This window comes from Trematomus bernacchii, unplaced genomic scaffold, assembly GCF_902827165.1.
Source record: "Trematomus bernacchii unplaced genomic scaffold, fTreBer1.1, whole genome shotgun sequence".
Classification (NCBI taxonomy): domain Eukaryota; kingdom Metazoa; phylum Chordata; class Actinopteri; order Perciformes; family Nototheniidae; genus Trematomus; species Trematomus bernacchii.
In genome coordinates this window covers 21,361-35,819 of record NW_022987452.1, presented here as the reverse complement: position 1 = coordinate 35,819, position 14,459 = coordinate 21,361, and the positions used below count along the sequence as shown (strand labels likewise).

General features: G+C 44.1%; 1 protein-coding gene across 1 annotated transcript; it reads right to left on the bottom strand.

The window, feature by feature from the left end:
- Positions 1 to 1,989: 1,989 nt before the first annotated feature.
- LOC117492846 (NLR family CARD domain-containing protein 3-like) lies at positions 1,990 to 13,745 on the bottom strand (the record flags this gene model as incomplete). The annotated part of the gene is made up of 7 exons (XM_034143251.1): positions 1,990 to 2,224; positions 4,704 to 4,731; positions 4,873 to 4,916; positions 5,331 to 5,501; positions 9,237 to 9,410; positions 11,701 to 13,504; positions 13,682 to 13,745. Coding segments are annotated over 6 exons (2,271 nt in total), but the record flags the coding sequence as incomplete, so codon positions are not given.
- Between the last annotated feature and the right edge of the window lie 714 nt (positions 13,746 to 14,459).

The window sequence follows — 14,459 nt, the reverse complement described above, 5'->3', positions numbered from 1 at the left end:
ATTTACCGTTTTGTCTTCTCTTTGCTTAATCGATTTGAAACCAAGTCTAGCGTAGCTTAAACTTAGCGTTAGCTTTCTAGCTAACACAACACATTCACGCACCTTTCTCTGTGGGTTTTTTGTAGTGACGAATGAAGTTGGATGTTGTGGTGGTCGTGATCTTTATGCTGCAGACCCTGCATACCGCTGTTCTCTTCTTATTAGCGGCATCGACAACATAATCCTTGAATCCAAACTTCACTATTTGTGGAGTAACGCTAGCCGCTGCCATGTTAACTGACATCCTCTCCTGCCGTCTAGTGGGTTGCCAGGTTTGCGCGCACGGTGCTATAATCACCCAATCACGTTTTTTGAAAAAACTAAACGTAATATCTCACTACAAAAACAAACGCAAATATTTAATTTTAAACAGACAAGTCCTTTCAAGTCATCCGTCTCAAGCTTAAGTCAAGTCTCAAGTCATGAATACCAAGTCAAAGTCAAGTCAAGTCTTTTATCAATGTTAGTCAAGCAAGTCTCAAGTCAAAAAATATGGGACTCGAGTCTGACTCGAGTCAAGTCATGTGACTCGAGTCCCCACCTCTGCTGATTAAGATGAGAAAAGAAAGTAAAAAGTCTTGGGAAAGCATCAGGGAACCCCAATGAACTGATATATGTTGTTTTTTTGGTTTTGTGTGTAAAATGTGGAGATGGGAGCAGTTTGTCTAAAGTGTACTTCTTTGCTCTGAAGAAAGATCCGGAAAAATTTAACATGGGAATCAATTGGGAGCTAGGTGGACTTTTTGTCTCGTCATGCCCTCAAGAGGCATTTTGTTTAAAGGAGAGGTGTCATGGCCATTTTCACTGATCATAATTCCATTGTTGAGGTCTACTAGAATAGATTTATATTGTGCATTGTTCCAAACTCACATTGGTTTCTCAAACAGCATCTCTCCAAACTCACATTGGTTTCTCAAACAGCATCTCTCCAAACTCACATTGGTTTCTCAAACAGCATCTCTCCAAACTCACATTGGTTTCTCAAACAGCATCTCTCCAAACTCACATTGGTTTCTCATACAGCATCTCTCCAAACTCACATTGGTTTCTCATACAGCATCTCTCCAAACTCACATTGGTTTCTCATACAGCATCTCTCCAAACTCACATTGGTTTCTCAAACAGCATCTCTCCAAACTCACATTGGTTTCTCATACAGCATCTCTCCAAACTCACATTGGTTTCTCATACAGCATCTCTCCAAACTCACATTGGTTTCTCATACAGCATCTCTCCAAACTCACATTGGTTTCTCAAACAGCATCTCTGTAAACTACGTGTATTCACTGAATTTCACTCTCTGCCTTTAACACTCGTTGTAGCTCCAATAGCTCCAGCCCCCACCCTCCCTGTGAGCACAGTGTGCTCTGATTGGTCGGGACGTTGTGAATCGCGCTGAGCTCCGTGGAGGTGTTGTTTCCTTGTTAGCGATACATAGCGAAACACAGCCAAACTCATCCTGAGCACACACAAAGTCACAGCCGAAGTAAAAACAATAAGTGTGGCTTGATATTGAGTAAGAAAAAGGTTGATAAACTCAGAGAGAATGGGTCTGCAGAGAGAATGGGTCTGCAGAGAGAATTTCGCCGCGATCCCAACTGTCTGTTATCAGCCTGCAGCCAGGGAGGAAAAATCAGCGGGGGCTTAATGTAACGGTTCCGTGGACGTAACGTAACGGTTCCACGGATTGGTCCATTTAGTTCCGGGTACGGGTTGACATCATGCCGTACCCGGAAGAATCAAATGGGCAGTGACGTATCTCCAACGAGGCGTTTTGGGGAGTTTTACTCGCTACAGGGTGTACTTTGAGGGTTTTGACTCTGCACACCGTTTACATGCATACAAACCTTCATAACACAAGGGGACGGGTAATAACCGGAAAAGCATGTGTAACGGGTCACAACTGTAAGCGACCTGTTATCCTTCAAGAAACGACAGCGAAGCATCTGGGGTGTTTTCTGGCATTTATTCTGAGGACTGAGAACAAAAACAATATTCTCCTTGAATCCACGCTGCACATCCTCCGCAGCACTCACTTCAATGTCTATTCATACATACTACCTTATTTAGAGATTAAGAAATTATTAAATGAACAAGAAAATCTTATTAAGTAATCACACAAAAATACAAATACAAACATACCTGAGAACAAAAACAATATTCTCCTTGAATCCACGCTGCACATCTTTACAAAAGAAAAGAAAGGAAGGGTTAACATGTAGACAAAGAGAATGACGCAAATCACGTCTAATTCCCGCCAAAACCACACCACAGATATCACTAAAAAAATACAATTTCCTACGGTGGAAACTCAACAAAAACGGGTCAACAATGTACCCAAATTAACACTCAACAACACACATCACTTCCATCAACCCAAACAGCCGGTCCATCACACAAAAACCGCAATGATTTGTAACACCTCTCCCAGCACAGCTTACCCTCCGCAGCACTCACTTCAATGTGAGGGGAAAGCGGAAATGACATACAGGAAATAGAAAAAGATGTGCAACGGGAAAGTGTTCCCACCAGAAACATAACTCAAAAACATCAAAAGGAAACAATCTCATAAAAATAAAATTCACAACCTATTATAAATCGTAATTTATAACTAATAATTATGTCTACACATTTTTAACTCCGTTACACATGACACCTCTCCTTTAATATTTTTTCTTCATTTTTTTTAATTTTCCAACCTAGGAGAGGTTTTCCTACGTTTTTCATGAAAAAATATGTCTCAGGAGTGTAGGGTTTGGGAATTATGGCAAGTTTAAAACATTTTTTAGGGAGAATTTGAAGCACTGCTGCACTCTGTTTTGAGATCAAAGCACTCCATCCACAGTAATGTTAAAATCTGAAAAAGGCCTCTCTACCAAGCTCCAAACTAAGTTAAATATCTCAAAAAGTGTAAAAGATATCAAAAATAAAAATCAATGGTGAATAGCTGAAGGTGTTGTGATCATTTGAAAGTTGGAATGAAGTGTCTAGCTGAAAGTATGTGGAAGGAGTAGCATTTGGCGCAAGGTGTAGAAAAAGAGGATTTGAAGGCATCTCCCATTGACTTCCATGTTAAAAAAAGAGTTTAAAAAGCTGAATATTTCAAAAAGTATAAAATATTTTGTTTAAGTTGAAGGTTTCCCATCGATTCCTGAAAAGGCTGAATAGTTTAATATTTGAATGGTTTCTGTAGCTGAAAATAAGCTGAAGTTATGGAGAGCCAAACTATTGGCTGAAATAATAATGGGAAGAATAAAGATTCGAAGAACTATAGTGGAATGCTGTGGCACAGCATTCACACTAAACACACAGATGGGTAATCACAGGACAAGACACAGCTGGGCAGGGGAGGCAGAAACACAAGGGCAACAGGTGAACACAATGAGACAATCAAACACAGGAGGGCAAACACAGGAAGGAAGACCAGACACAGGGAGAACAGAATTTCAAAATAAAACCATGACGAGACAGACAAAACTAAAATCGTGACAGACAGCTATTTAAAGAAAAATCTTAAGACTATTAGAACAACATTTACATATGACAAATACTATAAACTGTATTTAAAGTTGAACCACGTTTATTTCCAGGTACGTTCACACACACAAGGAAGTAGATTTAGTGTCTGGTGGTGCAAACATAAACAACATAAGAAAACAAGTTGCAATAGAAGGTCAAAAATATAGAGATAATGAAAATAAGTATTTTTAAGAAACTATTTACCATTACAAAAATAATTAGACAAGTAATTACACCACATTTAAAAGTAAATACACAAAGAACCTTAAAAGCTACAACACTTAGCAGAATGAAAATATGACAATATATGTAAAACTACAGAGAGTTGTATTTTAAAGTGGAGGGCTGTGCAGACGTGTGCAAACATGGCATGACATGAAAGAAGGATGGTTATATAAAGATATTATTAAAGTAGTGTTTGGTCATGTTAGAGGATCAGCTGGATGAAGGTCCAGGTGTGTGTTCAGGTGAGAAGAACACTGGAGCCTGGAGTTATGAAACAGAGTTAGTAAAGTTCAACTCCAGCTCAACGAACACAAACTACAATAACAGAACATCCAAAGACCAAAGCTAAATATTCTGATTACTGGGAACCTCTGAGTTCGTTGTCAATTTCCAATGGATTATTAACGAGTCAACATGTGACTGCAGTACCAGCCAATCACAGCAGAGCGTGAGACATTGATCACAGCAGATGAACTGATATATAATTACATATTTTTCTTCATTTAAAAACATGTATTTTCAGGTTTCTTCTCTTTGTGACAACACACCAGAGAGAATTCCTTCAATGTGAGAAATCTAATTGGCAATAAACTGGATCCTAAATCTGATGAAGCGTTTGCAGAGTTATGGTGACACATCTTTGTTCTTAAGAAAAGCTTTGAGTACAATTGATTGTTTTTGTTCATTTCATATTGAGGACAGCCAACAGGAAGTCTCAGCTGCAGCCTTCTTTCATATTTTCCAAAATGCCTCCACGCTCCTCTGTACGTCTCAAACTCGCCCCGTGATAAATAAACTGAGAACAAATCAAACCTGAGCTTGCAGATTTGTCTTGAATCCCAGAAAACACTGAGCAATAACTACATTTTATTCTGTAGTGAAACCTCAATAAATAAAGTTCACACGGTACGACCTCTCACCTTTCTGTGTGTCTTCACTTCCTGTCACCTGAGAGGAGAAGGAGAGAGAGAGAGAATAATGATGATAATACAACATGGAGAGAAACAAGAGTGTTGTTTTCCTCTGAGGTCATGCTCCATTCAAGAGTTTACTATCTTGATGAATGGAGGATATGGTTTCAGTACTCACAGGTCTTCCAGATCGTGGCTCTGAACGTCTCTCCTCTTCTGATCCTGTAGAGATGAACACAATCCAACCGTTTTAGATCCAGTTCAAAATAAGTGTTTGTTCTTTGAGCTTCAGAGTCCTGATCTCATGCTTTACATCCCATCATATCTTCTCTGCAAACACTACGACTGACTGCCACAGCTCTCAGCGGCATTACAGGAAGTAACCAGTCATTAGAAACTAAACACATCCCATAAGAACAGACTACCTTTTCCACTCTTCTGTAAAACCCCATATGTCTGTTAGAGAGTTGATTACTAAAGTGTGGCTTTGCATTTCCAGCTGGCCTTCTATAGTTTGTGGAAGAATGAAAGAGCCTGCAGTCAGTGGGTAACATCACTGATCTGTTTCCCCAGTGAGAGAAACACCTCCCTGTGTTTCATACAATACTGCTGAACCAGCAGAGACCCCTTACTGACCTGAGAGTCTGCAGTCTGCAGTCTGGACTCTCCAGAAGATCTCTCAGCTGCTCCACTTCTGAATCCTTCAGAGTGTTGAATCTCAGGTCCAGATATTTCAGATGGATGTTGGACTTCAGAGCTGAGATCAGAACAGAACAGCTGATCTCTGACAGCATGCAGCCCCTCAGTCTGAATAAAGAAAACATGATCTAACTTTAGAAAACAAAGTTCCTGTTTGAAATAACTCCAGGTTTAATAATCTGTTCAGAGTTAAACAGGGTTTTAATGTCAGAGATGATGTAGAAACAATCCATTGATAATGTGGAACTTTAACTTTGATCAGATGTTTAACAACTCCTTCATCTCCCTCACAGCTCATCAGTACTGACAGCATCTTCACTGACTCATGGAGCACAGAGTGAGTCTGAGGAAGCTCAAACACTCTCCCTCACACATTCACCTTCTCTTTGTTACTCTGATAACTATTCAGTCATTAGCAACAGGGGGAAAAATAACTCTCTCTCTCTAGGTCGTCCTCAGACGAGCCCTCCATCGTCGCTTCCAGTCATCCCGGTTCTCCATACATCTGGCCAGTTCATTGGTACTTTGTGCTCCTGCGTCATTCTTGAGTACATCCATGTATGTTGGTGTGTGACGTCCTCGTGATCGATGCCCGTGTGTTGGCTCCCACAGCACCAATTTGCTGGCTGGCAGCTCTTGATGCCTTTGGCAATGTCCTGCTAGTCTCATTCTCCTGGCTGCAATTTTCTCGCTCACCCTTGGTATTCCCTCGTACAGGATCTTGTTGGTTACATGTACACTCTTGCTGATGTTAAGTACTGCTCGCAACATTCTGGTGTAGCATCCGTCTAGAGACTTTTGCAGGGTTGGCTTCAGGGTCCAGCATTCACTGCAATAGAGGAGAACAGACTCTACCGTTGCATAGAAGAAGCTGAGTTTGATTTGACGGGGGAGGTTGGAGTTCCATACACTGGTCATGCCGTTCAGGGCCCGCCATGCAAGTGCCTTCCTCACCTTAAGATCTTGCTCGGTTGAGTTGACCCATGAGCCCAGTTACTTGAAGTCCTTGACTTCTTTAAGCACAGTTCTGTTGTTGTCAGAGGTGGATGTTCCGGTAATATGTTATAGGTGATAACCTCAGTTTTCTTGGCATTTAGCCTAAGGCCAACCTTGGCACACTCTAACTCCACTCTGTTCAGGAGTTCCTGTGCTTGTTCCACGCTGTCGGAGAGCAGGCTGATGTCGTCCTTATAGTCCAGGTCTGTCAGGACTACTGTGGGGTGTCGTCTCGACCTCCTTGGTGTTAGAGTGAAGCCAAGATCCTGCTCTCGACCACTGATGGCCTTCCTGAGCGCATAATCCAGGACTATGATGAAGAGGAAGGGGGCTAGGGTGTCCCCTTGCATTACCCCAGCCAGGATGTCAAACTCCTCACTGTTGCCATCTGGGGTCACCACCCTGGCCCTTGTTTCTGCGTATATGGTCTCTATTGCCCGGAGTAGGTTGGGAGGGACACCGTAGGCCTCAAGGATCTTCACCATTGTGCTTCTGTGGATCGAGTCAAATGCCTTTTTGAAGTCGATAAAGCACAGTACAGCAGTCAGGTTATCCTTTTTCACCTCCTCGATCATTCTCCTTAGTGCCAAGATCTGGGCTGCGGTGGTTCTCCCCTCTCGAAAGCCATTCTGGTTCTCCCTCAGGTGAGGGTCGATGGCGTGCCGTATCCTGTTCAGTATCATCCGGTTGTAAACCTTTGCGGTGATACATGTCAGGCTGATGCCTCGGTAGTTGTCTGGCTTTAAGAGGTCTCCAGCTTTAGGCACCGGGATGATGTTGGAGAGAGACCATCTATCAGGCTGCATGTTGTGCAGTAGAGCGAGGTTGCAAAAGTCTAGGATGAGGTCATCGAGATCACAGTTCTTTAAGACCTCCGGGGGTATGCCATCCGGCCCAGCACTTTTGCCCTCTCTCACTGTGGACTTCGCCCTGGCAAGCTCACTGGCTGTGAAGGGACCATCGTTGATGGGCAGGTTCTGGAGGAATGCTGGTATACTTTCCTCAGCTCCATCCGCTAAAAACTCCATCCACTGTTAAACAATTGAACTGTTGAAACAACATCAAACATTCAACTGCTACTCAGTAGTATGTATCTAATACCTAATATATATATATCATTCCAATAACTTGTATATAGACTCATACTGCACTATTCCACATCATAACTTTATTTCATTTTTATAACTATTATTATTTTTGTATTGCTCTTGCTCTTATTGTTATTATGTTATGTTATTATGTTGCATTGTTGGAGAAGCCTGTGACATAAGATTTTCAACTGCATAATTACTCTGTAGCTATGTCAGATTGACAATAAAGAACCTTGAACCTTGAACCTTGAGCTATTGTGCCCAGCAGGCTTTGGAAGTGGTTGAACCAGGTCGTCACCCTCTCCTCTGGGCTGTGTCCCTCAACCTGTCCCTCCTTAGTCCTCTTCCGCCCAGTCATCTCATTGATGACCCTCCAGGCCTCCCCATATTGCCTTTCACCTTGCGCTGCCTGCACTCTTCGCACACTCTCCATCAGTTCCTCCCCTTTGATGGTGTTGTAGGTACTGAAGAGAAACTGTTTGGCTTCGTTCAGTACCCCAAATCTCTCCAAGGTTGGTTCACGCTCAAAGTTGAGGCGTGCTTCCTCCACCCTACCCCGTGCCGCTACGACCTCCGGATGTCTGGACCGTAGGGAGTTTCTGGCTCTGTCCAGCACGGGCACACATAGCCTGGTCGCCTCTTCGTTTGCAACTACGAATCTCCTGTATTCGCTGCTGGGCTCCACTCCGTTATCCAGCTGCCGAAAGCGCTTCCTAACCTCCTCCGTATACCTGGTTTGAAGGCCAGGGTCGGTTGTGAATGCCTTCCAGTCATGCCGGATCTTGGGGCTTGGCTTGGGGACCCTGAGGCTCAGTCGCACCCTCATGGAGACCACGCGGTGATCCGAGCCCACAAAGCTGAACGTGCTGTACGGTTCAGCATTCAGGATGGAGTTCCTCCACTTTTGCCTCACAAGTATGTAGTCCAACTGACGTAGCATACCTGTGGCTCGATCTTGGAAGGTCCATCTCTTGCCTGTTCTTTTCCGGAACATGGTGTTCGCTGCCAGTAGCTCGGACGGGGTGCTGTGACCCTCCCTTGCGGGTTTGGGGTCCTATCGTCATGTTGTCCTCCGGAAGGAGGACCAGCACCACCATCTTCTGCGATGTTCCTACGGACTCCCGCCGCTGGAAGTATAGGATTTGGGATGACTTTGTTCTTCATGGTTGGCTTTACTATGCTGATTAAGGACTGGGGGGGCGCAACTCCTCTCAGTCCTGGTTTTAGTTCAGAGTGTCCTTCTCCTAGATGGGTTGCCTTCCATGGCTATGAGCCCCATCTGCCCCTGCTATTTGCCCATAGCTGGGACAGTGGTTGGCAGGCGCCAGGGCGTGTCCACACACCGGTGGGCCTGCGCGCCTTGCCTCTGGGGCCCACTGTTGCTCCGAGATCCCCTACAGTTTAGCCTGGGACCTCACGGTACCCAGTTACCGTGTGTGGCCACGAGGAGGCACTGCAGAAGTCTTGGCGGTGGAGCGGCTTTGTACCAGCAGGAGGAGACTTACACACTCGGCTCCTCTTTTCACCCTCCGCGAGGAGGGCTAGCCGGCGGCAGTAGCTGAAAGCAGAGTAGCAAGCAGAAGCAGCATGCAGCATGCACTAACTACAATCACTACTACCACAGATCTACTGCACTACGCATCACACAGCCCTGCATGCAAGCACACACACAAAAAATAACAATAACATTGTATTTGTTCTCAGGGAAATTCATAAACACAAACAGATCTGTATGAACTGCAGTCAGTGAACTGACCTGAGAGCCTCCAGTCTGCAGTTTGGACTCTTTAGTCCAGAACTCAGCAGCTCCACTGATGAATCCTTCAGATCGTTCTTACTCAGGTCCAGGTCTCTCAGATGGGAGGGGTTGGACTTCAGAGCTGAGGCCACAAATTCACAGAGAGTCTTTGAGAGTCCACAGCCAGTTAGTCTATAATAACACATAAATTACAACATGTGTTAAAAAGAGGAAACATTATATTTACCTCAAGCATTTGATGACAAAAGATTTGACGTATGTTCTGATTGACATTTGCTGTTAGTCCATTTAATATAATATATAATAATTAGGGCTGTCAGTCGATTAAAATAGTTAATCGCGATTAATCGCAAATTAATCGCACATTTTTTATCTGTTCTAAATGTACCTTAGAGGGATATTTTTCAAGTTTTTAATACTCTTATCAACATATGAGTGGACACATATGCTTTATATGTTTGTTTATTATCATTTGAACAATGACAAATATTCTGATGAATATTAAACACAACAACCTGAACATTACAAATATTTGATTCAACCTGGAACCTCTCTCATACATTAATACAATACTGTGTGTGTGTGTGTGTGTGTGTGTGTGTGTGTGTGTGTGTGTGTGTGTGTGTGTGTGTGTGTGTGTGTGTGAAAGAATGTGGAGACACTGATGAATCGTTGGAGCTATGTGCAGCTCAAGGCATATATGCTCGAACGGGAGCTGCCTGGACGCTGCAATCACGTTGCGCGCACTATCCGTGCTGAGTGTGCTGACTTTTCGTACAATGTCCCACTGTCTGGCTACCTGCATGAAGTCAAGTGCTCGGCGCAGTTGTCGGCGAAATGTCATTGAAACAGCTCCTTATATCCGTTAGCGCAGCTAGCTAGCGCCAGATGCTAACAACAACAACAACACGTAAGGTGTGCCTCGCTCGCCCCACACATACACACACCCTCCCGATGGCCAGTCCGGGCCTGCCGGTGAGCGTGGAAATGTGGTCTGCCACAAGCGGGCGGCAGGAGCGGGGCTGTCAGCATCAGCTTGGAGAGGGTATTTTAAACTCGATGCGCTCTGAAACTACGGGGCGGGGCGGCCGAGGACAAAAAATACACATGCGTTAATCGCGTTAAAATAATTAGTTATTAACGCGTTATTAACGCGTTATTAACGCGTTAACTTGACAGCCCTAATAATAATACATTATAATAGAGTGTAATGTGTTGTCAGTGTGATCTGATCACATGTCTGTGCTCCTGCTGTCAGTGACTGTTACCAAAAGAAACAGAAATTAAATAAATCACAATATTAGAGATGTACATATTTAAATGTTCATTAATATTTGGATGTGAATGATGGATAAAGGATGTTTTGGCTTCTCTGAGCATCTGAACATGTATTGTACACACAAACACAACTAACAAACCAATAAAGTTTCAATATTTTAAACTGAATACCATCAGATGTTCCCAGTATATCAGCATTAAGACATAACTCTGTTATTGGTGGGAAATGATATAGATCTGATTTTAAACTAACACATTGTGATAAAAACGTGTGTGTGTTTAATGATAAAGAAACTACTAGAAAGTAGGGCTGAACGATTAATCGATTTTAAATCGAAATCGCAATTTTAAATGATGCAATTATCAAATCGCAAAGCCTGCGATTTAAAAAAGAATTTTTTTTTTCTTCTTGTGTGTCAGTCATCCACACCAATCAGAGGTGCTGTGCTCCACATGTACCAGCCATTGTTAACCAATCAGAAGTGGCCTATGATAGAAGGTGATAGACAGATTGATCCAATCACCTGCCAAGTAAGTGCCTGCCCTTTCCAAATGGCTTCCAATGGAGCTTTCCTAGATGGTTTGGTGAAACAAAGCATCTGAGTCAGGTTAGTAATGCTCCATCACATGTTTCTATTACAGGGTGAATCTTAAACTGAAGCTTGACTTTAAAGCAACCCAACTGAAGTTTCATGTAAGTTTAGTTCTTTCACTCGTAGCTCGGGCTGCGGGGATGCTAGAGACGGGAGCATGTTCATACGACCTTCCTAGCCGGAGATATGGCCGCATTTTACAATAAACTTCCGTTGGGTCGCTTAAAAACAAATATCGCAAATCGAATCGCAATATCAGTCAGAAAAATCGCAATTAGATTATTTCCCCAAATCGTGCAGCCCTACTAGAAAGTAATAAGTGCTTTCTCTGATAACTGTAAGTCCTGCTGTGTGGTGTGATCACCTGCTGAGAAACCTCTAAAGTCCTTCATGTGTTGGACAAGTCGCCTCCATCACTCAATATGAAGAGCAAAACGCTTCAATTTAACTATTATTATAAATAAAGAGAAGAACAGTGTTGGGTTTATTTTGCTCTCAGTATTTAAACAGCAGAAATGTTATAGTGTTTATTTTAATAATTAAACTTCTGATCCATATTAGTTTATAAAGTTAATCACATCTGGACTTACACAGCCTTCCTGCAGTTCCTCACAGCTGGAATCAGTCTCTGTCGTCCCTCCTCTGATGTGTTGTACTTCCACAGGTTCAACTCATCCAGAACCTCCTCTGACATCTGCAGCATGTCGGCCAGAGCAGAGCAGTGGATCTCAGATAGTTCCTTCTCTGATCTGTTCTCTGACTTCAGGAACTCTGTGATCTCCTGATGCACTGAGTGGTCCTTCATCTCTGTCAGACAGTGGAAGATGTTGATGCTCCTGTCAGGAGAGATTTTATAACCTCTCATCTCCGTCAGGTTATTGATAGCTCTCTGGATGATTTCTGGACGGTTGTCTGTGCGACCCAGCAGGCCTCCTAACAGTCTCTGGTTGGACTCCAGAGAGAGGCCGTGGAGAAAGCGGACAAACAGGTCCAGGTGGCCATTTTCACTTCTGAGGGATTTCTGCATGGCTCCCTTTAGGAAGACATCTAGGGATGGGTACTCCTGATCTCTGTTGTTATAGGGCCAGTATACCTGCAGGAAGACCTTCAGTACCTCTGTGTCTCTGTTGGTGTAACAGTGCAACATGTAGACTGCAGCCAGAAACTCCTGAATGCTCAGATGAACAAAGCAGTAGACTGTTTTCTGGAAGATAACACTCTCTCTTTTGAAGATCTCTGTACAAACTCCTGAGTGCACCAAGGCCTCAGTAACATCAAGACCACAGCGCTCCAGGTCTTCTTGGTAGAACATGATGTCTCCTTTCTCCAGATGTTCAAACGCCAGCCTCCCCAGCTTCAGAAGAACCTTCCTGTCAGCCTCCGTCAGCTGCTGTGGACTCGTCTCATGTCCCTCTTCATACTTCTGCTTCTTCCTCTTGGTCTGGACCAGCAGGAAGTGTGAGTACATGTCAGTGAGGGTCTGGGGCAGCTCTCCTCTCTGGTCTGTAGTCAACATGTGGTCCAGAACTGCAGCAGTGATCCAGCAGAAGACTGGGATCAGACACATGACGTGGAGGCTCCTGGAGCTCTTGATGTGAGAGATGATTCTGCTGGACAGGTCTTCATTACTCGATTTCCTCCTGAAGTACTCCTCCTTTTGGGGGTCAGTGAAGCCTCGTACTTCTGTTACCCTGTCCACACACTCAGGAGGGATCTGATTGGCCGCTGCAGGTCTGGAAGTTATCCAGACGAGAGCCGAGGGAAGCAGCTTCCCCCTGATGAGGTTTGTCAGCAGCACGTTGACTGAGGACTGCTGTGAGACATCAGACACAACCTCATTGTTTCTGAAGTCCAGAGAAAGTCTGCTTTCATCCAGGCCGTCAAAGATGAGCAGCACTTTGCAGACAGCCAGCTGCTCTGCTGTGACCTTCTGTAAGGTTGGATGGAAAACATGGAGCAGCCTGAGAAGACTGTACTGCTCACCTTTGATCAGGTTCAGCTCCCTGAAGGAGAGCGGGATCACCAGACTGACATCTTGGTTTTCCAAACCCTCGGCCCAGTCCAGAGTGAACTTCTGCACTGAGAAGGTTTTTCCAACTCCAGCGACTCCGTTGGTCAGGACCGCTCTGATGTGAGTCTGTTGGTCAGGTAAGGCTTTAAAGATGTCCTGGCACTTGATTGGAGTTTCATGCAGGGTCTCTTTCTTTGAAGCTGTCTCCAGCTGCCTCACCTCATGTTGGGTATTAACCTCTTCACTCTGGCCTTGTGTGATGTAGAGCTCAGTGAAGATGCTGTTGAGGAGGGTGTCACTTGTATCAGTTCCTTCAGTCACACGTTCACATCTCCTCCTCAGACTGAGCCTATGTTCATCTAAAACCTCCTGCAGACCACTATCTGCTGAAAGAGAAGGAAACATGAGAGAATCAGGAAAATGCTCTGAGAATCTAATTAAAAAACAGAGTTTAAATGATTTATAAATAGCTTACTCACTACGCTCTACAACAGTATACCTAATCAAAAACAAATGAACCAGGAAGAGGAATAAAACGCTGCATGTGTTCGGCCTCTTACCTCGTACAGTTCTGGTCTGACTGGCAGCACTTCTCCTCTTCCCTCTGTGGAGATGAACACATCCTTTATAGCACTTTGCCCATTGGTGAGAATCAGCTCCACTAATGTAGAGCGTCACAAACTTTACACTCAAGATGAAATGTGTCACGCTGCACGAATACGCAGTTGACATGAATTTCACTTCTTCACTTCCTTCGTGTTGCCAGGCACAGATCTGAGTCTTTGCATTGACTCTACATGTAATCACACAAAACTCTGTTATATCTGATAATGCTAAACACAACCAGCTCACCAGGTTATTACTATTATTATTACATGGCTTAGTTGAATACCACCAGTCTGGCTTCAAGGCAGGTCACTCCACAGAAACTGCTCTCCTGTCTCTGAGGAACTGCACACGGCTAAAGCAGCCTCCCTCTCCTCTGTCATCATCCTTCTGGACCTGTCTGCTGCATTCGACACGGTGAACCATCAGATCCTCCTTCACACTCTCCAAGAATTTGGTGTTTCAGGCTCTGCACTTTCCCTCCTCACCTCATACCTCAAAGACCGCACCTACAGGGTAACTTGGAGAGGTTCCGAGTCTGACCCTTGTCAATTATCTACAGGGGTCCCTCAGGGCTCTGTCCTTGGTCCCCTCCTCTTCTCTCTGTACACAAACTCGCTCAGATCAGTCATTAGCCCGCATGGTTTTTCATACCACTGCTACGCTGACGACACCCAATTCATTCTGTCTTTTCCCCGCTCAGAGACCCAGGTCGTCACACGCATCTCTGCT